Genomic DNA, 26,160 nt, shown 5'->3' on the forward strand with positions numbered 1-26,160 from the left:
AACCCTTGTGGTTTCACAGATGTCCTATCACAGCACAGACTCTTTTATAACCCTCCGAATAAAATCTAATTTGTTTCTTCTGGTGAAGAAGTCATTCCTAGCTTCTGACCTGCATGAGTAAGAAGAGCTGATAATCTGAATTGTATTTCATATTAAACCTGTACTTGGTTGGTAAAACAAATTATTGATGTTTTCCGGTTATGATTTTTAAAAATGTTCATCTCAGTTAAAATAAGCTTGCATAATTTGATATAGATTTGCATTTGTACTTACTTTCTATGCATCCCTCTAGAGGTGAAGGTTCTCCCCCTCTCTACCCAACCCCCAACTTGGCAACACTTCACTTTACAGCTTTTAACTAAAAGACTTGTCCTTAATATAAGGCCTATTCTAAGCTTTCTATTTCTTTCTAGGCTCATAATCTAAAATTTACAAGAGGAATGACTCTGCTATTCACCCTCCAATTGCCTGAAATTAGGAAAGGATCCTCTGTATTCTTTATCTGCTTTCAATCCCATAGTCATCTTCCTAGAAATCTCAACCCCCAGTTTGAAAAACCCTAATCTAAATTTTGTGAAGAGTGCCAATCTTCTAAATTTACATTAACCAAACTATCTTTTTAGAATTACCAGGAACACTTGTCTCAGTATGAAAGTACAAAACCGAGCAATGTACCAAGAGGTCAATCTTCTGAAATAGCTAATGGCCAGCAACCTTCCAGAAGACCAGCCAAGCCCAAGATTCGAAAACGGCATAAACACCAGAATGGTCTGAAGTCTTTCATGACTGAAAAGCTAGTTGTTAGTCAAGGAAACGAGAACAACACTCCCCGACAGCAACAAAACCAAAATAAGCCTGTTGATACTTCAATAAAGCATGAATCAATCGTCACTATGAATGCCACTAACAACAATTTACAAGACTCAGGTGCACCTAGGAGCCAGAATCCTAAAGTAACCTCCAATACATTTGCTCCACCAAAACAGGCTTTTGACAAGGTACTATATAAAAACTCTACTGGATATCACTCAGTGCTGAATGTTAATAAAGAAAAAGGACTCAAAGACCAAGAAGAAAAAAGATTTTCCTACCAGCAGCTACACATCAACACTCTTTCTAACGTGGACTTGAACAGCCTTAATGAATTTTCTAAGACACACATGCTCCTGAGCCAGAAGGGCTCTCAGCCTGTTTATGACATAAGTGTTTATGGATCACCTGAAAATAAGAAACACCCAAAACAGCCTTATACAGAGACAAAATACAAGAACTTAGAAATGTTATGGTAAGAATTCCCTTTTCTCAAGTGGTTTTCCAGAAGAAAAATGAGTGACTGCTGGAGAAAGACAGGAGAGGAAGGGGGTTCTGCAGGGATGGTCAGGGGGGAGGGAAAATGCATCTAACAACTTCCTTAGCTCTGGTTCCCACCTAAAGTAGTCCACTTTTGATGTATTTCTTTTCCTTTTCCTCTTCCCTTTCTTCCCTACTTTTTTTCCACTGTAGTTAAACTAGAAGTTGGAGGGAGGGAGAAGGACAGAGGGACCCAGTCAAAAAAAGATCAGGGTGTTTCGAGGGTTGCAAGTAATATTTGAAAGAAAGAAATTACCTCCAACACTGCAATTGCCTATCCTAAGAAAATAACCTAAAATACAGAAAAATATGTATCATTTATAGAAATGACCTAAAAATCCAGTAGGAAAATGTTTTTGTAAATTATGATACCTAGTATGATGTAACCATTAAAAATTATGGTTATAAGGAAATGCTTCTATAAAAAGAAAACAGTAGGTACAAAATTACACCTGAGGAGTATGAGCTCTACTGTGTTAAAATGTGCACAGAAGAAGAAAAATACACCAAAATGATGATAGCATTTATCTCTAGCAAGAGAGATTGAGATTATTTTTAATTTATTCTTTACATTTTCTGAACTGTTCAAGTTGCCTACAATGTAGATGTGTTACTTTCATTATCAGGAAAAAGGAAGTTATTTTAAAAGTCACTTCAGGAAACATTTTTTGAAGTTATCCAGTCAAACGTGTTTTCTACGTACCTGATGTGCTGAATATAATGCTAAAATGCTATAGAACATACAAAAGATATATGATAGATGGGGCATCTTCAAGGAATTTTCAATTTTACACATATGAATTGATCCGATGACATTTAAGAGACAGTAATAGATAGCAAGCATCCTTGTCTTTTTTATCCTGACTTTGGAGGGATTGCTTCAAACATTTTTACCACTAAAAACAATATTTAGTTTTTGGTAAATAGGGAGATATTATCCTTGCAAAACTTCTCTTCATTTTATCTTGGAGATTCCCTTTGCTTTTCTCTTTCATTGACCCTCCTGTTTTCTCCATCCCGTCTTTCCTCTTCTCAGTTTCCTCTCTCATTTTGGTGGAGAACATCCTCCGTTGCTTGGAAGGTAAATGTTTTGAGAATCTTGCATGATTGAAACTGTCCTTATTCTGCCCTCACCCCATTGATACCTTCCAAGAGTATTGTAAATTTCTAGATCGGAAATCGTTTTCCCTCAGAATTGTCTTTTTGCTTCCAGTGTTGCTGTTGAAAAAACTCAAGCCACCTTATTCCAGATCCTTTGTACATGACATATTTATTTTTCTTCTGGGAGCTGTAGGATCTTTTTCACTGATAAAATGAAATTTTATAATAAGGTGCCTTGGTGTAGGTCTATTTTCATAGATTGTGCTGGACCCTTTTAAACTGGAAGGTTGTGTCGTTAAGTTCTGGAAAAATTTCTTTAATCATCTCATGGGTAATTCCTTCCAACCATTTGCTCTTTCTGGAAACTCTTGTTATTCAGATGTGTTCTTCCAGCACCATTCTTAACAATTTTCTTTTCTCTCTTGTTCTTCATTTCTTTGTAATTTTGTTCTACTTTCTGGGAGGGTTTCTCAATTCTAGCTTCCAAACTTTCTATGCTATCATGTGGGTTTATTTTTCTTTTAAGAGCATATTTTGTTTCTTTTATTATTTTCTGAAAGTTCTTTTTTTAATAGCCTCATATATTTGTTCATGGATGCAGCATCATTTCTCAACATCTTACATTCTCAATAAGACAAATTGGAGCATGAGGACCCTGGTGACAGAATTTTTAAATGTTTTTAATTCCCTGCTTAGTTCCTCTTTCCTCCAAGTTTTTGTTGATGATGTTGTTGGTTTGTTTCTCTTCATCTGTTTTGCTATTGTCCACATTAGAGCTTGTCTCAGGTCTGGCAGCTCTTGATTGTCTGCTCTTGATTACGTGTGAGGGACTAAAAAGCTTATTGGAAGCTCTGAGTGACTGCACTTGTCGACTCTGGGTTTCTGTAGAATGATCTGTATGGGCCATCTGATGGGAAGCCCCTCCTGTCAGTTTATGGTCTTTTATCTTGGGTGCTCAGACTTATTATCTATGTTTGGTGCTTTACAGGCAAGAGACTCATTTTTCCTTCTTCAGAAGGCAAACTTCCAATGGGCTATGGAGATGGGGAGGGGACAGTTGCCTATCTGCACAAAATGCCTTAGAAGATCTGGAGATTTACCTGCTTCTTACAAGACTTTCAGCTAATTCTTCTTATATAAGTTACTTTCACATAAACTTTCACCACCCCCACCTCCACTTATAGTTTATGAGCCTTTGAAGGATTCTATGGTGTAAATTGCGTTGCTTCTCAGCTTTACCTGCTGTTAACTTAGAGTTCCACTTTCTTGAGTCTCCTAAGAGTTACTACTCAACCATCTGTTTTCTGCTTCCAAAATTTTTGTTACCCCTTCACCCCCACTTTTGTTCTTATCCTTATGGGTCTATGACTTTTTAAAATCTCTTTATATATCATTTTAATTTGGATTTGGGAGTTAAATTACATATGTTTATTCTGGTGTGTTTTTTCTACCTCCATTTTATTTTGAAAATGTTCACACCTAGTAAAAACTTGGGGGAAGATCTACGATGAACACCTGTAGTCCATCTAGATTCACCAGTTGCTTGCTTTTTGCCACATTTGCTTGCTATCTATCATTTATCTATTATCTATCTATCTACTGAACCATTTTAAATCAAGTTCAGACATCACAAAACTTTATCCCTAAATATTTCAACATGGATCTCCAAAAATAAGGACATTCTCCTATACAACAATCACACCATTATCACATCTAAGAAAATTAACATTCAGTAATATCATGCAATATCAGTACATATTTAAATTTTCTTAGTTGTTCCCAAAATGACTTTTGTTGCTGGGTTTTTATTCTCCTGATCCAGAATCCAATCAACATTCATGCATTACATTTGCTTTTTGTCTCTTTAATTTTTTAAAAAATCCAGAACAAATTTTCCAACCCTTGCTTTTTATTGTTTTCTGTAACAATGTCTATTTTTGTCATTGTTTTCTCATAGTTACATTTAGGTTAAACATTTTTGGCAAGAATACTGCTTAGGTGACTTGGTGTGGTTTTTATTGCATTATCTCAGTAGGTACATACCGTCAGGTTGTCATACGATGGGTAATGCTAAGTTAGACCTCTTGATTAAGGTAGTGACTACCAGATCCCTCCATTGTAAAGGTATGTTTTCCCTTTGTAATGAATAATTAATATTTGGTTTGTTTTTTTTTTTTTTTTTTTTTGCCTCATGTTGACTTTTATTATTTTTTTTTTTTTTTTTTTTTTAATTTTATTTTGTCGATATACATTGTAGCTGATTAATGCTCCCCATCACCAAAACCTCCCTCCCTTCTCCCTCCCCCTCTCCCCCCCAACCATGTCCTTTCTGTTTGTTTGTTGTATCAACTTCAAATAATTGTGGTTGTTATATCTTCTTCCTCCCCCCCCCCGGTTTGTGTGTGTATGTGTGTATGTGTGTGTGAATTTATATATTAATCTTTAGCTCCCTCCAATAAGTGAGAACATGTGGTATTTCTCTTTCTGTGCCTGACTTGTTTCACTTAATATAATTCTCTCGAGGTCCATCCATGTTGTTGCAAATGGCAGTATTTCATTCGTTTTTATAGCTGAGTAGTATTCCATTGTGTAGATGTACCACATTTTCCGTATCCACTCATCTGATGATGGGCATTTGGGCTGGTTCCAACTCTTGGCTATTGTAAAGAGTGCTGCGATGAACATTGGGGAACAGGTATACCTTCGACTTGATGATTTCCATTCCTCTGGGTATATTCCCAACAGTGGGATGGCTGGGTCATATGGTAGATCTATGTGCAATTGTTTAAGGAACCTCCATACCATTTTCCATAGAGGCTGCACCATTTTGCAGTCCCACCAACAATGTATGAGAGTTCCTTTTTCTCCGCAGCCTCGCCAGCATTTATCGTTCATAGTCTTTTGGATTTTAGCCATCCTAACTGGGGTTAGATGGTATCTCAATGTGGTTTTGATTTGCATTTCCCGGATGCTGAGTGATGTTGAGCATTTTTTCATATGTCTGTTGGCCATTTGGATATCTTCCTTAGAGAAATGCCTACTTAGCTCTTTTGCCCATTTTTTAATTGGGTTGCTTGTTTTCTTCTTGTAAAGTTGTTTGAGTTCCTTATATATTCTGGATATTAATCCTTTGTCAGATGTATATTTTGCAAATATTTTCTCCCACTCTGTTGGTTGTCTTTTAACTCTTTTAATTGTTTCTTTTGCTGTGCAAAAGCTTTTTAGTTTGATATAATCCCATTTGTTTATTTTTCCTTTGGTTGCCCGTGCTTTTGGGGTCGTATTCATGAAGTCTGTGCCCAGTCCTATTTCCTGAAGTGTTTCCCCTATGTTTTCTTTAAGAAGTTTTATTGTCTCCGGGTGTATATTTAAATCCTTAATCCATTTTGAGTTGATTTTAGTATACGGTGAGAGGTATGGATCTAGTTTCATTCTCCTGCATATCGATATCCAGTTATCCCAGCACCACTTGCTGAAGAGGCAGTCCCTTCCCCAGTGAATAGGCTTGGTGCCTTTGTCAAAGATCAGATGGCAGTAAGTGTGTGGGTTGATTTCTGGATTCTCTATTCTATTCCATTGGTCAGTGTGTCTGTTTTTATGCCAGTACCATACTGTTTTGGTTATTATAGCTTTGTAGTATAGCTTAAAGTCAGGTAGTGTTATGCCTCCAGCTTTATTTTTTTTGCTCAGCATTGCTTTGGCTATTCGTGGTCTTTTATTGTTCCATATAAATGTCTGAATAGTTTTTTCCATTTCTGAGAAAAATGTCTTTGGAATTTTGATGGGGATTGCATTGAATTTGTATATCACTTTGGGTAGTATGGACATTTTCACTATGTTGATTCTTCCAATCCAAGAGCATGGAATATCTTTCCATCTTCTTGTATCCTCTCTAATTTCTCTCAGCAGTGGTTTGTAGTTCTCATTATAGAGATTTTTCACCTCCTTGGTTAACTCAATTCCTAAGTATTTTATTTTTTTGGTGGCTATTGTAAATGGGCAGGCTTTCTTGATTTCTCGTTCTGCATGTTCACTATTGGAGAAAAGAAATGAAATGCTACTGATTTTTGTGTGTTGATTTTGTATCCTGCTACTGTGCTGAAATCATTTATCAATTCCAACAGTTTTTTTGTAGAGGTTTTAGGCTGTTCGATATATAGGATCATGTCATCTGCAAACAGGGACAGTTTGACTTCATCTTTTCCAATCTGGATGCCCTTTATTTCCTTCTCTTCTCTGATTGCTCTGGCTAGTACTTCCAACACTATGTTGAATAGGAGTGGTGAGAGTGGGCATCCTTGTCTAGTGCCTGTTCTTAAAGGAAAAGCTTTCAGCTTTTCCCCATTCAGGATGATATTGGCAGTGGGTTTGTCATATATGGCTTTAATTATGTTGAGATACTTTCCCTCTATACCTAACTTATAGAGGGTCTTTGTCATGAATGAGTGCTGAACTTTATCAAATGCTTTTTCAGCATCTATAGAGATGATCATATGGTCCTTGTGTTTGAGTTTATTAATATGGTGTATCACATTTATTGATTTGCGTATGTTGAACCAACCTTGCATCCCTGGGATGAATCCCACTTGATCGTGATGAATAATTTTACGTATGTGTTGCTGTATTCTGTTTGCTAGTATTTTAGTGAGGATTTTTGCATCTATATTCATCAAGGATATCGGCCTGTAGTTTTCTTTTTTGGTTATATCTTTACCTGGTTTTGGTATCAGGATGATGTTTGCTTCATAGAATGAGTTTGGGAGATTTGCGTCCGTTTCAATCTTTTGGAATAGTTTGTAAAGAATCGGTGTCAATTCCTCTTTGAATGTTTGGTAAAATTCTGCTGTGAATCCATCTGGTCCTGGGCTTTTCTTTGTTGGGAGCCTTCTGATAACAGCTTCAATCTCCTTTATTGTTATTGGTCTGTTCAAATTTTCTACGTCTTCACGGTTCAGTTTTGGGAGCTTGTGTGTGTCCAGAAATTTATCCATTTCCTCCAGATTTTCAAATTTGTTGGCGTATAGTTGTTTATAGTAGTCTCGAATGATTCCTTGTATTTCAGATGAATCAGTTGTAATATCGCCTTTTTCATTTCTAATTTTTGTTATTTGAGTCTTCTCTCTTCTTTTTTTTGTTAGCCATGCTAATGGTTTGTCAATTTTATTTATCTTTTCAAAAAACCAACTTTTTGATTCGTTGATCTTTTGAATTGTTTTTTGGTTTTCAATTTCATTCAGTTCTGCTCTGATCTTAATGATTTCTTTCCGTCTGCTAACTTTAGGATTGGATTGTTCTTGTTTTTCTAGTTCTTTAAGGTGAAGTGTTAGGTTGTTCACTTGCCATCTTTCCATTCTTCTGAAGTGAGCATTTAATGCAATAAATTTTCCCCTCAATACTGCTTTTGCAGTATCCCACAGGTTTTGGTATGATGTATCATTGTTTTCATTAGTTTCAATAAACTTTTTGATTTCCTGCTTGATTTCTTCTTGGACCCATATGTCATTGAGTAGAATGCTGTTTAATTTCCATGTGTTTGTATAGTTTCCAGAGTTTCGTTTGTTATTAATTTCTAGTTTTAATCCATTGTGGTCTGAGAAGATACATGGGATAATTCCAATTTTTTTGAATTTATTGAGACTTGATTTGTGACCTAATATGTGATCTATCCTGGAGAATTATCCATGTGCTGATGAGAAGAATGAATATTCTGAGGTTGTTGGGTGGAATGTTCTGTAGATATCTGCCAATTCCAATTGGTCTAGAGTCTTGTTTAGATCTTGTGTTTCTCTACTGATTCTTTGCCTAGATGATCTGTCTAATATTGACAGTGGGTGTTCAGGTCCCCTGCTATTATGGTATTAGTGTCTATTTCCTTCTTTAGGTCTAATAGAGTTTGTTTTATAAATCTGGCTGCTCCAACATTGGGTGCGTACATATTTATGATTGTTATGTCTTCTTGATGGATCAGTCCTTTTATCATTAAGTAGTGTCCCTCATTGTCTCTTTTTATGGTTTTTAGTTTAAAGTCTATTTTGTCAGATATAAGAATAGCCACTCCAGCTCGTTTTTCTTTTCTGTTTGCATGGTAAATCTTTTTCCATCCTTTCACTCTTAGTCTGTGTGAATCTTTATGGGTGAGGTGGGTCTCTTGTAGGCAGCATATAGTTGGGTCCTGCTTTTTGATCCAGTCAGCCAGTCTGTGTCTTTTAATTGGGGAATTTAAGCCTTTAACATTAAGAGTTGTTATTGAAAGGTGTTGATTTATTCCTAGCATTTTATTGGTTGTTTGGTTGTCTTAGGTGTCTTTTGTTCCTTGCTTTCTGATTTACTGTTTGGTTTCTTTGTTTGTTGGTTCCTTAGGTTGTAGATAGTGTTTTTGTTAGCTTGTTTTCTCTTCACGAATGCCATTTTTATTGTACTAGCGGGTTTAGATTTTTCTTAGGTTTTTATGGCAGTGGTAGTTATTTTTCAGGAACCAAACCCAGTACTCCCTTGAGGATTTCTTGTAAGGGTGGTCTTGTGGTAGTGAACTCCCGCAGTTTTTGTTTGTCTGAGAAATATACTATTTGCCCCTCATTTCGGAAGGATAGCCTTGCAGGGTAGAGTATTCTTGGCTGGCAATCTTTGTCTTTTAGTATTTTGAAAATATCATCCCATTCCTTTCTAGCTTTTAGGGTTTGTGATGAAAAGTCTGATGTTAACCTGATTGGGGCTCCCTTATAGGTGATTTGACGCTTCTCTCTTGCAGCTTTTAAGATTCTCTCTTTGTCTCTGAGTTTTGCCAATTTGACTATGACATGTCTTGGAGAAGGCCTTTTTGGGTTGAATACGTTTGGAGATCGTTGAGCTTCCTGGATCTGAAGATCTGTGATTTTTCCTATACCTGGGAAGTTTTCTGCCACTATTTTGTTGAATATGTTTTCAATGGAATCTCCATTTTCCTCCCCTTCTGGAATACCCATGACTCGGATATTTGAGCGCTTGAGGTTGTCTGATATCTCTCTCAGATTTTCTTCCATGTCCTTGATTCTTTTTTCTTTCTTTTTGTCTGCTTGTGTTATTTCAAACAGCCCATCTTCAAGTTCAGAGGTTCTCTCTTCAACTTCGACAAGCCTGCTGGTTAAACTCTCCGTTGTGTTTTTTATTTCGCTGAATAACTTCTTCAGTTCAGCAAGTTCTGCTACATTTTTTTTCAGGACATTGATTTCCTTGTATATTTCCTCTTTCAGATCCTGTATACTTTTCCTCATTTCATCATGATGTCTAGCTGAGTTTTCTTGTATCTCATTCAGTTTCCTTAGAATTATCACTCGAAATTCCTTGTCAGTTATTTCAAGGGCTTCTTGTTCTATAGGATCTAGAGTATGAGATTTATTAACTTTTGGTGGTGTACTTTCTTGATTTTTTGTATTTCTGGTGTCTTTTTTTTGGTGTTTATTCATTGTGGCAGGGGGTTTCACAGTCCACCGGTTTAAGACTAATGACTAACTAGGATGTTGCTGTGGTTGCCAATTTGGTATGGCTCCCGCCGTGACTGCTCAGTTGGCCTCTAGTGTCTTGTGTGTGTGGTTGCCTTGGGTCTTGGGCTTCTCCGGGGATCCACCTTTCTGGTCAGCTTGTACTCTGCTGGGCTGGTGGATCACGTACCACAGGGTGTGTGATCTCTGTTGAGCTTTCACTTTCTGTACAGGACTTCTCCCCGTTCCGTGTGCTCTGGCCCAGGCTGTTAGATCGTGCAGTGGCGACCCCACCGGGTGTGTGGTTTCTGTCGAGTCTCCGCCTCCCTGGCCGCACGTCTACCCCCTCTGTGCACACTGTGCTGGGCTGGGGCGTGTCTTCTGCACCCCTCGTCTACCAGCTGGGCCTTCAAGACCCTGCTCAGCACCGCCTCACCCAGGAAGTCTACCAGGTTTCTGCTAGGCACAGACGACCGGTCTCTCTGGGTGCCTTTGTAGCACTGTGTAGATCTTTCTCGGGTCTTGTTCACCTTTGTATCCCCCCGGTATAAACCGAGTCTAGTGCCCGCCTGCAGCCTGCTCTCCGGCAGGTTCAAGCGGACCTGGGAACTCTCCTACCACACTATTCCCAACCAGAAATTCGTTAGGCTTTTTTCCAAACTGGTGGTGGCAGAGATGGTATCTGCCTCCCAGTAACAGGAAGTTTACCGGGGCCAGAGTCCAGGGTGTGGTGGAGTGACAGTCGGCCCGCCCGTACTTCCTAGCCCTCCCAAAACTGGTCGGGATGCCCCACACCCCCAGCCCTGCCAGAGAACCTTGGAGGGAGTGGGAGAGGAGGTTGGCCCGCAGGGTCCGGAAAGCCCCGCGCCAGGCCAAGCAAATGGGCTCAGTGATGGCCGAGCAGGGCGGAGCTGCCCGCACCTGGGAAAATGGAGGCAGCACCGTGGCAGTGAGTGGCCTGGTGGTGCAGGCGGGAGCCGCGTGGGCATCCACCCCCCGAACAGAGCTGTGCCAGGGATCACTCACAGTGCTGTGCCAGGTCGGGCGCTCGCTCTGTCTCTGGTTTGTTGCCTTCCGTGTTCTCGGCGCTGCCGCCTCGGGCTGTTCAGTCGCGGCGCCACTCGGGCGCTCCCAGGAATCTTCTTTAATGCCGGCCTGAAACCTCGAATCCTGAATAGGGCAGCTGGCCGCCTTCAGCGCGGCCCCAGCCTCCGGGAACCTGGCTGCATCCACAGCAGCCCTGGCGCCGTGTTCCCTGTTTCAAGACTCACTTTTGCAGCTAAGAATCAGTTCTTTTCCTGCTCCACACTTCAAAGCTGTTGCCTGTAAATGAGGCAGCCTCTCCTGCCGGGGGCAAAGTGGCGTTGAGCCCCTACGACCGGCCAGCAGCAGCAGTCCTCCCTTAAGAGATGGCCAGAGGAAGGTCCACAAGTTTCCCGGCTGCCTGAGGCCCAGTGGCCACCTTTTCCACCTCAGCTACTCCGCGCCAGCCGCCGCAGCCGCCGCCATCTTGAAACTCCCCGAGAGCTCGAATAATTAATATTTGAAACAGTGTAAACATCCTATTTCTCAACAACTTTTCCTGCAACCACCGACAGTCCTTACATAAACCATTCATTACACTGGGGGTTGCAAAATGATGATTTATTATTCTATCAGTACTTCTACATTTATTATATGGCATTCTGTTGAAATAAGACCTTTTCAACTTCTTTCTCCTCTTTGTTTTTCTCTCTCTCCTTTTAGTAGCACTATGGATTAAATGGTTCTCTTTTTAAAAAAATATGTTAAAGTTTATTACCATCACTATATTTAATATGTTCTAATCATATTGGGCTTGAGCAGTGGGAACTCCTTCACTTCACGTCCTGTGTCCTTTTGACATAACACCTCTTGTCTTTCATACTTCTTGTCTGTCTGGCATAGCAATATATTCTAGGCTCATCTTGGACTTTCCCTGAACACATGTGGAAGCAGTCATTTTTCCAAGGAGCCCTGATTCTTTTTAGTGGGGAATGGAATTTAGAAACCAAGACTTGAGAGCTATCTGTGATCTGGAGTGTCATTGCATCTAGACCTGCTCATCAGATAGGAAATACCCGTACCTATACCTATGCCTATATCTATGCACTAATGGGGTCACACAGACACCTGAAATCCAACACCACTGGCTTCTTCCTCATGCTTCCTCCTAGTCCACATTTGTATTTCCTGTTTCCCACAGTGAAAAGCCTAGTTTCCTAAAACATCAACATGTCTACTCATTTGTTCTCTTCTGCTACACACATAACAGTCCATTTGAGGATTATGATACCAACACCACTACCAAAACAATCATTCCAAGCAAAGTTCAAGATGTCCTTGCCCTTCCTCTTCTCCTATATCCTCCTCAGGGTGTACAATGAAACTACATTCACCCAAGATTGCTTCTTGAATTATTTTTTTCCGGGTGAAAATATCAGTTTAATGTATAGTGAGATTCATTCTCTTTCTATTCTTTTTTTTTAAAAACTTACACACTTGACCAGTTTAGTGTTAATATTTTTACTTCCCTCCAGAACATGTTCAAAATCATTAGATTGTTTTAGGCCAATCACCTCTCTTGTTATACATATTGCCTTGTCCAGCATCTTGTTTAGCACCTTACATCTCCAAAATTAGTCATTGCTTTTATTATTGTTGAATAGAGTTAATGCTGCTTTAGATTTAACCAATTATTTATTAACATCTTTGCCTCACATTCTTTCTTCCATTTTACTTTTTCTTCCTGGAGCAGAAATTCCTGTAGCAAGTGTATGTCACTGGTAAATTTACCTAAAAATTCCTTTATTTTGCTTTCTAGCTTGAATTATAGCTTAACCTGGTAAAGAATTCAACTCTTTGAAAACATTATTTTTCTGTCTCCTGTTTTCTGTGTTGCTTTGAAAAGTCTTTTGTCAATATAATCAGTTCTTTTGTTTTTATCTTTTTTTCTCATTTGGGTTTTTTAATTTCTCTCTTGTTTTTGGTGTTCTGAAGTTTCACTGGGATGTGTCTAGGTATGAAATTTTAAATTCTGCTTGAGACTTCTGTAATTTCTAAATCTGAGGATTCATCTCTTTCATAAATTCTGAAAAATTATCACCCATTTTCCCTTTGAATATCATGTCATCCAAATTTGTTCTATTTTCTCCTCCAGGAATGCCAAGTAGATGTGTATTAGATTCTCTTATTCTGTGAATTTTTAAGTTTGTTTCTTATTTTATATCATTATTTCTCTGTACTTTTCTGAGAAATTTCCTCAGATAAGTTTTCCAGTGCAATAATTCTCTCCTTGGCTGTGTCCAATCTGCTCTTTAATGTATCTGTTAATGAGTTTTAAATTTCAACAATGGTATTTTTTACGTCTAGACTTTCTATTTGATTCTGAGTAAAACCTCTCTGTTCTTTTTTCAAAATATGTTTCTCAAGATTTTGATTTTCTCTTTCATGTCTTTATTTTAAACATTCTTTAATGAATGATATCTAATATTCTATTATCTGAAGTTCTTGGAAGTCTTACCACTATTTTTGTGTGTGTGTGCATGTATGTCTGCTGCATGTCATACTTAGTAGACTATTTCCTCTTATATGTTATTATTTTGGATTGTGGACTTATGTTTAGCCATCTTGTCTATGGAAACCTTGGCAAGCTTGAGTGGGAGTGGACCCCTCTAGAGAAGTTTTATATTTGCTTCTGCCAGATGGTACAGAAGTATCCCTCATCCAGGGTCATTGTTATGCTCATTTCTTGGTGCTGAATTTCCATGATTATACAGGTAAGGCAAATTTGAATCCCAAATATTGTCCCATACATAGGGCTGGCTGGTTAGCTCAGTTGGTTAGAGTACAGCCTTGTAACACCAAGGTCAAGGGTTTGGATCCCCAATACTGGCCAGCCACCAAAAAAAAAAAAAAAAATCCAAATATTGTCCCATAGAAATTAACAGGAGTTTTTTCTCTATTCAGAGCCCAGATCAAGACAGATTAGCCTGCTTTGTTGTTCCTTAAAGCTGGCAAATGGGTTTTTAACTAATCCACCATTCTATTGAGGATGTAGCCCTTCAAGAGTTAGTCTTTATGCAGGGATCTCAGTTCTGATTCCCTGCCTCACGTGGAGCCAAGATCTCACACTACCGGTACAAGTGTTAACTGTTAAAACTCAAGCCCTTAGACCCAAAACTCCCACAAAGAAAGGCATAGTTTAGCTAATCCAAGATCGGCTTTGGTTTTAGTTCCTTTTTTGTTTTTGGTCCTTCAAGATCTTCTGCCTCTCTTACAAATTCAACTATGTATTTAAAGGATGTTTAATTTAACCCAACATTTCTAGTTATTTTATAGTAGAAAGTTCTTTGACTTTTCAAAATGGTGTTTTTTCACTTTTGATTTCACTAAATGAAAGTTTTAAATAAGAGTTAGAATATCCTAAAGAAAAAAGAGGAGGATTTTAAGATAGGAAATTAATGTATTCATGAAAAGATTAAGTTAAAGGTCATTAACTTGATTCATTAACTTGCGTAACAAATACATCAAATTAATGGTTCATAAAGACTTATCTAGAGGTCTTATGTATCCAGGTTTTATTAACAGTTTGCATTTTTTTTTGTTTTTGTTTTTTCCATTAAGGAAATTCCATCCTTCCTCTGACAGCCAACCTATTAGAGCTTCTCCAGATTCACGGCTCACTCAGATCATGGAGCAGCATCAACAAGCCTTGGTGCAGCTGACCGAGGTGCAGCCCGGTGAAGGGGCCTTATCCAGCATCACGCTTCCACCTATACTGTCAAGGGTAGAAAGTGAATCCCAACTCAGTTCAGTCAGAAGCCAAGTGAAAATTAGTCGTAGCAATTCTGAAAGTTATCTGTTTCAACTGGAAAAAGGGAAAAAGCACAGGAAAAGAAGCGGCATTAAGGTAATAAAAGCATCATTTTACCAAGTAACCTTTTAATTTTGATAAAACACAGACAGGCCTGGATTTTCATCCCCCTTAATTATAGCCTTGGAGTACAGATGGTCATTACTGAGCTGCTGCCACAACTGGGTGCCCCAGAGTCCTAAGGGACTTCTTTCCCCTAGCCCCTCCTACTCCCTGGAACTTCCCGCCTCTTCTTTCTAGAAGTTGTTGCTGCCAGGAGTGCCTATTTCCACCTCCTTTTAGAGTCATCTTAGGGAAGAGTCTGCATTTGCAGAGGTGATAATCTTCCTTTCATGCCCAGCTTAGACATCACTTCCTCAGAAAAACTTCCATACCCCATCCTAGCCCCTATTCTAAGCTGAGTCCCAGGTACGTTCTCATATCTTAAAAGAAGAAGAAGTAGCATTGAGTGAGTGAAAGTCCTTGACACTGCTGCATGTTCCCTGCCATCCCCCACTGTCTCCACATCCCCTGAGAACTCTTCTTGGCCCTAATCTCACCTCAGCTTCTGCAGTAAAATACTCAGGCTAGCCAATGACTGTGCTTTCCTCTGAAATGTTGGCTAGTCTTTACTGAGTTCTTTGTCTATAATGAGATTCACCATTACTAGCATCTCTGCACATTTAAATATTTTCCCATAGGGACTATATGGCTTAATAAGTAAAATTGGGGGACCAAAAGTAGAATGTTTTCAGGAAAGAGCTACAAGCAATACAAACCCCTCAGGAAAGAGCACTTGCAGCTAGTGTCAAAAAATCATTAGAAAGAAGCTAGAAAATGCATTCTGTCTTACAGGACAGCAGAGAAAGGCCTGGTTCGAAGCAATAATCCTGTGGTGAGTTGGGTTCTCCGGGAACAGACAGGGAAACGAAGATTCACATGCAAGAGGTTTATTGAGGACCACCCTCGGGAACCTCCCCTGTGAGGGGGTGAGGGGAGCAGAGCTCAGCAAAGGGAAAAGGCAAACTGTGGTGCAGATGCAGCAGAAGCCTGGGCCAAGATTCTGAGGGTTCCGAAGTCAGGATGGCCCTTCAAGGGCAAGGGACCAGGATTTGTTCCCCACATGGACCTGCCATTGGATAGAGACTGCCCCTGGGGAAGGGTTGCAAGTCTAGGCACAGTAGCTGCAATTGGCTGAGGGCAGTTCTTAGGGAGGGACTCAACTGTGGACCGTCGGCAGACGACAGTCCCAGCAGCTGGGGACGAGCACCTCGGTCCATCAGGGCATCCGCTCTAAGGCAGTTTAGGGGAAATTGAGCAGAACATTTCTTGGTTGTGTTGAATTCCTTCTAGAAACTGTGGTAGGTGCTGGAATGTAAAGGTGCATGAGCTGTGACCCTTCCCCAGAAGAATCTTGGGGTCCATGGATCTGCAGAAGACAGACATTTAAATGGCTTCAGTATAATGTTGCAATGGGGAAAAAAAAAGTCTGTATGGGGACCACAGGGGAGGATGCATATCAAGATTTGGCAAAGAAGAAGGACTGAAAGAGCATTTCAGGCAGGGGGACAGCATGAGCCAAGTTTCTGAGGTGTGACAACATGGTGCATGCTGGGAGTGGACAAGCATTTCCTGCTGCGGTTACTGAAACTGGGTGGTGTGGAGCACTGGGAGAGGTGGGCGGAGAGGCAGGTAGGGGCCAGGTCTTAGAAGAGCTTGTTTTGCACCCAAAGAAGGACTTTATTCTATAGGCCAGAAGGAGGCCATTGAAAGTTTTGAACATGGTCAGATTTGTATTTAGAAAGACTGCCCTGGCTGCAGGGTGCAGGGCAGATGCAAGACATTCCAGGATGTTACAGGATTATGAAGTCAACGGGCCATCACATGGGGCCTTCAGAGAAAAAGAAAAGGGGAAACCTTGAAGAGAAGAAAGGCAAGCTGGGCTAGAACAGACAGCGGATCATATTAAAGAGAAGAGAAGGAGGATGGCTTGGGGCTGAGATATGACCAGCCCCCGCCTACAGCCCCCATCTTGGAGCCCCTCACTTGCCCGGGTATTCAGCTGACTTACAACCCTGGAGTCTGCAGCCCAGCTCCTTCACCTACCCCACCCGAGGGCTCTTTGAACTCCTTGCTCTAATGGCCTCCCTCACATCCTCCCTTCTGCCAGGGTCCCTCATCCCTGCCCAAGCGTGGAAACCACTACTAGCCCCTTAGATCTGGGAGAATCCTTCCACTGTAAATAAGAGATGTGTTTCTGGAATTATAGGTAACTTCTTTTTCCACAGGAACATCATTACATGGTAGTTAGGTTCTAAGGTACTATTAATACTGTTTTTGAGTATTTCATAAATAAAATAGGTTTTGTAGACTAGACTAGGAAGCCGGACATCATACATATTATTGTTTCTGTGGAGAAATGTATTCAGAGCTTTGGAACCTACCCATTCTCAAAGTGAGGACAGCCTGTGCACTCCAGAGCTCACAGACTGCCAGGGCTAAAAAGTAGCTCAAAGGCACTTCCTTAGAAGAGAACCTTCTAGGTTAGGATTCTTGCCAACTGTGGACTGTTGTTGAAAAGGCACGCTTTTAAACTCAGCCCTCAGTCAGCAGGGTGTAGTGGACGCTGTGGACTCAGCCCTGTCACCTGACATCTCTGTGACTTGGGCAAGTTGCTACATCCCCTGAGCCCCTATTTCCTTGTGTGCACAATCAGAACCATTCTTTCTTTTTGTAGATTTGGTGTGATATCAAATGAAATCATGTATGCAAACCTTAGCTTATTCCCTAGGAAAGGGCAGACATCAACTAAATGTTAGTTTTCTTTTCCTTCCTCCTCCTCTTTGTAATTTGAAATCATGTTTTAGTGAAAAAAAGGCAGAGGAAAGTACCCTGGTGACAGGGCATGGGAGAAATCTAAGAGTGTGGGAGGGGAGGGAAGAGGAAAGACAGTTTCCAGTTACTGCCTCCCAAACCCTCCTTCCAACTGGGAAAATCCCTTCCTTCCTGCTTTCTGTCGGGAATGTTACCATCTATACGTAGCTGTTTTCTCAGTCCAACACCTTCAGCCTACATCTGACAAACACACAGAAGCACTCTTTGTCCTTTAAGTTATTCTAGTAACTAAAATGACTTAGAACTGAGCTATATGTATAGGACAGCAGGTAGCCTGGGCACCAGAGGGAATTATTATCCAGGCCATGCCCACTTGCTAGTCACATCAAATCTGGTGGTTTCCAAGGGAATCACCCAGAATCACATTAAAAACTTGAGGATTTGTGAAGATAATAGGCCCAAGCACCCTTCCTCTTCTCCTGGCCGTTCTGCTGTGAGTGATTTATGAATACAAGGTATTGGACATTCTATTAAATTGAGACGTCAGCCAGTAAGAGATTACCACGGTGCAAAGATTACAAACAGTGTAAAAATATCTTTTGCAACCCACCACAGAACGACTCCTTAAGGAGTTTTCTGACAGCTGACTGTGTTGAGCTGGGGTAATTAACTCATGTGTTTGTTGTCACAGACAATCCGAGCATTGCTGCTTGACTGCTTCTAAGAAGAGGTTTATTTGGATTAAGTTTATCAACCACAGAGCAAATTTCCTTCACTTGCTGTTCCCCAGTATTAGAGGCTTTGTTTTTTGTCCCATTTTTCAGTAACTTTCTCACACTTACGCATCTAAAGAATTTTCTAGAGAATTGCTCTGCAGTGTCCCCAACAGCAGGGAACAACATTTCAGAGTTGAAACACATCCTCACTGAACAGTCAATGTCATTTTCAATTCAGGCACCCTCTGTCCCACGTTTACAATAGAAATCACTCTTTTGGCTTGACAAGAATTGTGATTAATTACTGGTAGAAACCTTCCATTAGGAAAGTTTGCTAAAGAGACCAACTGTGAACACAGTTCAGAGGAGCAGGTCTGATTTTAACAATCGTCAGACAGGGCCAGGGTCGGCCAATGCCAATTCATGTGCATCTTTGCAAAGACTGGCAGGGAATCCTGTCAGGGCTTTGTTTGAGAGCACACTTGTATTTTCCAATTGGTTCCCCCTGTGTTTGGAGACTTAGCAAGACTATTGTTGTTGATTTATCTTATTTTATTTTATTTTTATTTTTTTGCATTGTGCTACTGTGATGTTAGTCTTCTAACAGCCAAGGAGAGGTAAATCAAAGTAAATTCCAGAGATTATTTTACTATAAAAGACTTTGGAAAAGACAAAGTAGATTAGTGGTTGCCTAGCGCTGGAGATGGAAAGGAGAAAGGGAGTGATTGCTAAAGGATATGGGGTTTCTTTTTAGGGTGATGACAATGTTCTAAAATTGGATTGTGTTGATGTTTACACAACTCAGTAAGTATAATAAAAACCCTTGAATTGCATAACTTCAAATGGGTGAATTTTGTAGTATGTGAATTATATCTTAATAAAGCTGTTAAAAAGACTTTTGATGGAGAGAGAGAGATCAAACAAAACGGCAGCACTGAGAACAGATCAAGATTACTTGCACCAAACTTAAGTAAATCCAGGATTTTTCATTGCCAGTCACCCAGAACAAACTTCGTTAGGAGCCATCACTGTCCCTTGAGAAATATCCCTGTGCCGTAAGCACCTCATCCTGTAAAAGGATCAACAGCACATGGAGATGGCCCCTGTGGGCCCCACTCTGTCCCTTCATGTCCATATGTAATGCTAGAACCCTGGCTCTCTTTTTCTGTGCTAGCCAAGACATTTATCCTAGGTGATAGTGAGAACTGTGGCTGGAGAGCAATGAACAATTATGCATGCTTCACAATGTGTCTTTTGTGAGTCAGTGGAATGATTAAAAGTTAAGCAGCTTCAGACTAAGGATGTGATTTCTAGGCACTGATCATTTCTTTCTCATCATCTTTGGACAAATTGGATTTATGACTTAGATAGGAGTGGGTTTTTTTCCCCTTCCTTTTCATTATTGGTTTACTCTGGCAAATAGATAGTAATTTAGTGATTGCAAAAGAATGATACAGGTGGCATACGTGAGAGAAAGAAAATTTGCAATTGCAAAGTATAAGTTTATTCATCTATTAAAAACTAGTAAAGGTTTTAAGTGTGATAATACCCAGTGTAATCAAGGTTTGGACAAAAACATCAATCTTATTGCTTTATTGCAAATGGAAGTGTTAATTGATAGCCTTAAACATGTTCTTTTGGTCTCAATAATTCCACTTGTATTAATTTCTTTCAAAGAAATAATCAGAGTAGCTTACGAACAATGCTGACCCTAGGATATCTTAAATGTTCAAAATTTAGAAGAAAAGCTAAACAATTCAACTATAACCAGACAATAGAATGTTATGCATAAAAATCACATTTTTCAAAAAAATCTAGTGACAGGGAAATACAGTATAATGCTAAAATGATTAGTGAAAAAACATAAAATAATTTGTAGTATATGGACAATTTTATAAAAGTATGAACGGACAGATGTGACGGACGAGAAGCAACTATAGTGATTTTGCTGGGTGATGACTCGCTTTCTTAAGGAAGATTTATGATTTTGAAATGCCTTTTAATGAGCAATTTGTCTTCTGTTCTATATACTCTAATGTTATAGAATTTTTAATGATTTTGGACCAAAGCCTTCCTTAATAAAAAAAAATCTCTCACTTTTTAGAATTAGATGCACTAAAAGAGTTTGACCATGAATGTTTGATATTCTAATGGGGCAAATTCTACTTACAGAATTTTTAATTCTCACAGTGTAGAAGTGTTGCTTATATGGCACATTATTTTGGCCCTTTTGAAGTATGACATTGAAGCACTGCAGTATTAGAAATATTGCTTTCAGGAACAAGAAACAGAATTACCACTTACAACACTTTCAAAAATATGGGTTCATTCTTCTTACATACAATTGGTCCATGGTAGGTGATTGCTAATACTGGTGGGTCCACAGCTGAAAACATCAGAACCGATATTTGTGTGATTCACTTGCTTCTTCCTGGCTACAAGATTGCTGCTGCAGCTCCAGCTCTAGAAATTGCATCCACATTTGAGGCAAGAAAAAAGAGAAGGGGGAAGGGCCACACCAGCCCAAATTAAAGCTTCCTAAGACACACCCTTTACTCCAGCAGATTTTCATTTATACCTCATGGGCCAGAGCTCAGTGCTGGGAAGTCTGGAGAAAGCGTATTGGCCTTTTGAGCATCTACAGTGGGAGGTGGCAATAGAGAAGCTAACTGGAATGACTGGATAGTCAATAAACCACTGTGAGCAGGACACATTTTTGTAATGGTTGATACAATGTATAAACATAAGTTCATTTTTAAGGTTGGGGAGTTATATGCAGTAATTATATCTAATACGATGAGACGTTCTATTATTTTAAGTCTCTGGACTATCTCTACCAAATTCTATCTTAGAAAAGGCACATTAGGCATATTTTATATCTTAGGACTTAACATAATAATTAACAGGAGCTTTCAAAACTTATAAAAATAGGGCCAGGCCATGGCTCACTTGGGAGAGTGTGGTGCTGATAACACCAAGGCCAAGGGTTCGGATCCCTATATAGAGATGGCCCATTAGCTCACCTGGGAGAGTGTGGTGCTGACAACACCAAGTCAAGGGTTAAGATCCCCTTACCGCTCATCTTTAAAAAAAAAAAAAAAAACTATAAAAATACTATGCCTTGTCACTATCAAATAGACAGATAGTGTCATCCACAGTATAGAGCAGCTACCTCTTCAGTATGGCTATTTTTTCTCCCTTCTAAGCACAAATTTAGATGTGCTCTAAGATAATTACTGTCATCTAAACCATCTCTTTCCTACCCTTCCCAAAAAGGAAACCAAATTAATTAACAAACTGAAAAAAAATTTTTGGTTTCCCCACAAATGGAAGTAGCAAGTATAAACTTCTATTTTAATGTTAAAAGCCACAGTTTGGGGAATATCTGAATCTATACTGTAGTCTGGACAGCATTAGGCTTTTTCCTCCCTATTATTGTGCTCAAGTATTATAATCTAATAGTTAAATTGCCTCACTCTCTTGCTCTGTCCTTTTAAATGTATAATATTAATAAGAGTTATCATATATAATTCTGTGTGCCCTTCAAAATATCCAAAATCACACTGAATTAATAAAATGAGTTTCTTAGTGGGTCTTGCCAAGACTCTTAAATGCTTACTTTCTTTTGAATATTAAGAATGGATTATAGTTGTTTTTCCTTTTAAATTATCTCTTTTTCCCAGCAACCAATAGCAAAATTTTAAAGGTTGCTTCCTTCTTTGCTCCTCTTCTGTAGTGTCTCTAACAGACAATGCTTTGACATTATTGGACAAGGTATTCTCTTTCTGAAACAGTGTTCCTATCTGATGCACTTAGGTTGCTTCTCTAGGGAAGTCATTTGGTTTAGCAAACTGTAGTGTACCAGACTGAACGTAATAGTAATAGCAGCAGTGGGAAGTGGTGATAGATATGTTATGTTAGAAACATTAACAACAAAACAGCCCATCCTACCTTGAAATTTTTTATTTATAATTTTCAGAATTTCAATTTTCTTTACTGCAGAAGTGGAAAAGCCAAAACAGGTTAGCTAACCAGCTACAAATTACCAAAGAGACTATTATCAATAACACCATTAAAATGGAAGAATTGTCAGGAAATGCACCCATACTCTGACAGTCCACACAGGCTTCCATTCCTCATATTCCTTCTTCCCTTATGTGGCTATGACAACTTGGGGGACACACAAGTCCTTAAAAGAAAGTGTTTCTGTGGTTGTATTTATAGAGTTCCAAGCTGAAAGGTTATCAGAAAAGAGACGTGAAGCTTGGAGGCCTTGGACCTGACTTTGAGTCCATCAGAGACAAAGTGAGTGAAATGTACATACGCTGTTTTCAGGCTTGACTCAGCCCATCAGTCTTTTAGCAAAACTGTATAAAGATGCCCCACAGAATTAAGCCCTAATTCAAAAGTCTCACTGTGATTAGAGACTCTTCTGAAATAGCATTGGTAACAGAGACCCAGGCACTCCTCTTACCATAAAATAAAAATGCTTAGTCCATGTTGTTTTATGTAACCACATTTCAGTTAGTTTTGAAGGCCCATGCAGAAAAGTGGGACATGTGCACATGAAAAGAGATGTGTATGTTATGTGGTTGTTGGTCTTTCCCAGTAGAGTTATCTTGATAATTTTGAAGAGTGGCTACAGAGAAGACACTTAGGGTAAGAGTTTCCCAACCCCTGAAGAGTGCATCCACTTTATTCTCTCTCCTCTAGTGAAAGGAGATCTTCATTTAATGTGTTTTAACTGCGGTTGCACTCAAGGCATAAAAAGAGAGTATAGTTCAAAGTTTGAAGCAAAAATGAAAATAAATTGGGTAAATGCAACAAAGAAGGGACCGAGTGTGATTTAGCCACTGTTAAAAGAACACTGGGTACGCTATTGCTGTGATGTTCCTCCTCACTGAGAGACTATTTTCTAGCAGAAACATTAACTTAACTATTTCACTGCTGTCACCTTGCATGTGGTAATCTCTTTTCTCCTGTGCTGCTGATATAATATGCCCAGCTCACTAAAACTAGTGTCACTTTAAACAGAGAGTAGAGAGAACTAGCAGGACCTGTGATTCATCACAACTGTTTGTCTGAACAGATGCAAAAATTAATACAGCAAAAGGAATACGCAAAACAAGTTAAGGAGCACAACATGAAGACACTAGCCGTTCTGTCAAAACCACAGACAGCAAAAACTGAAAATAAATCTGCCATCCCTCGGCAGAAGGTAAGAAATTCTCATTAAGGCATTTATGTCTTCAATCAGAATTTAAAGGGAACTTCTTTTACCTCTTAACTTAAAATTTTTTTCTATGTTTTTGGAGCACAGGAGATGTTTTAGCTACTGTCATTCCTGCAGCTACCACCACTCACAGATATTGATATAATAGTGGCGCACACACACACACACACACACATACACACAATACTGTAAAGTTAGCCTTTTTTTTCCCCTGAAGTTCATTGTCTACACATCTTTTCTCCCAAGTATAGTATTTTATATTTGTTGCACATAAAAATTAAATAATAAGGTGATTTATTAGATGAAACTAGCAATTCTGATTGACAATTTCATTCTCAATCATTAAATAAGTTTTAAAGAAATTAGTGTCCTCTTGCTTTTAATATGTCAAAGAAAAATTCTTCACTGTTTCTCTCAAGTTCATTCTGCACCCCTTATGCTTTTCTGTATGGATTGTAATATACAGATTCCTCTATAGAAGAAAAATGATTTCATGAAATACAGAATGTTCTCCCTCTCAGATGTCACCTGACCACAACTCATGATGTAAATGGATTACGTACTGTGGAGACTCAGAGCTTTGCAGTACAAGTCTCTGCCTCAATAGATCTACAGAATCCCAGTAAGAACATGGGACTCTTTGCATAAGGGACAAGTGATCCTTCGGTGCGTTTAGGAATTTGTACTTCATGTTCTCTTTCGCAGACCATCATATTTTCTGTTTGTTGCCTTTCTTCCTCAGACCTTGAAGACCTCAAGTCACTTGGTTGAGTTTCCAAGGTGCCACTTCTTCTTTTTTCTCCAATCTACTACTTTTTCATAAAGAACTTCAAAGCGACAAATCTATAATTAGAAATTCCTATGGAATTCACCTACACACACTGAGAAGTCTGGATTTTTTCCCTATGTTTTGGAGTTTTTTTCTCCTCCCAGGACCTAGAAGATACTATCCATTTTCAATTCAGCTAACAAGAAACTCTTATTAAAATACAAAACTGATGTAAAGGACTTAGAAATCATATTTAGTGACCTCATTTTTATTGTGATGCCTTTCAGAACTGACATCACTGAAGAAAAGTCTGCCTTTTCTCAACATTTAGGTTTCTATAGATATACTAAAGAAAAAATAATTTTTGACCTCATACTTTCTAGAGTTCTAAGAGCCTAGGAACAAGAATAGTTGATATAATAACAGAGGCTCAATTTTATGTCAACTACAGTGATGTCTTTGGTCTCAAGCTGTAACAAGTCCTCTTTGGATAGTAAGGTCTGTTAATATCTCCTTACTAGAAATTTGGTTTTAATAAGACTGCCAGAAACAAAATAGATCAAACACATGAGATATCTATTTTCAAACACTTGAAGGAAACTCAGTTTTATGAAGAAAACATCCAAAGGACACAGCAGTGTATGTCATTCTTCAGCTCCTTTTTTCCCCACAGCCTGTTGTTTTGTGGCTAATTTGTTTTGTTTAAACTGTGCCTTATATTGGATTATTTGCATTTTCCATTGGATCTCAATTTCCACCCGTGTTTTACATTATACTAGTAGTCTCCATTTATATTGTAAATAAACATTTCCTAAGACTAGATTTAATTTAAGGGATCAGGGCTCACTTCCCATTTCAAATAAAATTTTATCTTTATGCTTTTAGGCTTTGGAATATGCTAAGACCATCCCAAAACCCAAAATACCAAATCTGACTGGTCAAGCATCAAAGGAAGAAAAAAACCCAACCCATGCTGGAAAAGAAGAAAGTTTACCTGAAATCTCACTTTTGGAAATACTGCAGAGCAGACACAAAAGGGAAAAGCAAGCTGTGGCTGCTTTCAAAGTCCTTCACATTGTATAGACAACATCTTGTCGGAGACCAAAAACACTCCAGGAATGGACATGGAGAAAACAAACTCCAGCCAACCTGTCTGCACTGACAGTGATGACCAGTCACTATCACCTAGCTGCAGTTCACGTGGCTTTGTGCAGGATTTAAAATATGGGGCCCAATCAGATTACGTGGCCATATTTTACTTTCTAGGAAGAGAAGATTTTTAGTTATCTATTTTCGAATCAGTTAGAATTTGGGCTGAATAAGTACTAGAGAATAAAGCCTTTGCTTTTATGTTGGATCTTTTGATTTCTTAATCTATCTCTATCCTTCCTTAGCATAATGAAAACCTTGAAGTTACCCAGAAATAAATTTATATGCTTGTGTTTCTTACTTACCTCTCCGATGAGAAAAAAAAAAATAGCATAAACACTTCAGTTACTCCTAAAATGAACTCAATTAACTAATCATCAATAAATTTTCAGATAACATTTCAAAAATACTACTAGAATCTCCAACATTAGCAAAGGGTTTATATATAAAATTGAAAAAGATGAAGGTACATCTAGATGTGCCTACTCAAATAGAATACATCCCAATGTTGTTCTAACACGGCATCAAGACATTAATCAGAGGGCTGGATAGTTAGCTCAGGTGGTTAGAGTACAGCCTTATAACACCAAAGTCAAGGGTTCGGATCCCTCTACCAGCCAACCACAAAATAAAATAAAATAAAATAAAGACATTAATTAGAAATCCTCCAACAAGTT

General features: G+C 38.9%; 1 protein-coding gene across 5 annotated transcripts in view; it reads left to right on the forward strand.

The window, feature by feature from the left end:
* JHY (junctional cadherin complex regulator) overlaps positions 1-25,659 on the forward strand; it is a 65,568-nt gene extending 39,909 nt beyond the window's left edge. For 2 of the 5 annotated variants that reach the window (XM_063094201.1, XM_063094205.1), the window contains 5 exons: positions 624-1,285; positions 14,553-14,838; positions 22,557-22,637; positions 23,422-23,550; positions 25,220-25,659. In XM_063094201.1, the coding sequence (XP_062950271.1) occupies positions 624-1,285; positions 14,553-14,838; positions 22,557-22,637; positions 23,422-23,550; positions 25,220-25,417 (1,356 nt within the window). In that variant the 3' untranslated portion in view covers positions 25,418-25,659. Of the gene's footprint in view, positions 1-623; positions 1,286-14,552; positions 14,839-15,636; positions 15,695-22,556; positions 22,638-23,421; positions 23,551-24,307; positions 24,346-25,219 lie in introns of those variants that run through there. The other 3 variants (XM_063094204.1, XM_063094203.1, XM_063094206.1) reach the window with 3 other exon arrangements.
* The last annotated feature ends 501 nt before the right edge of the window (positions 25,660-26,160 follow it).

Source organism: Cynocephalus volans, chromosome 4 (genome assembly GCF_027409185.1).
Source record: "Cynocephalus volans isolate mCynVol1 chromosome 4, mCynVol1.pri, whole genome shotgun sequence".
NCBI classification, from domain to species: domain Eukaryota; kingdom Metazoa; phylum Chordata; class Mammalia; order Dermoptera; family Cynocephalidae; genus Cynocephalus; species Cynocephalus volans.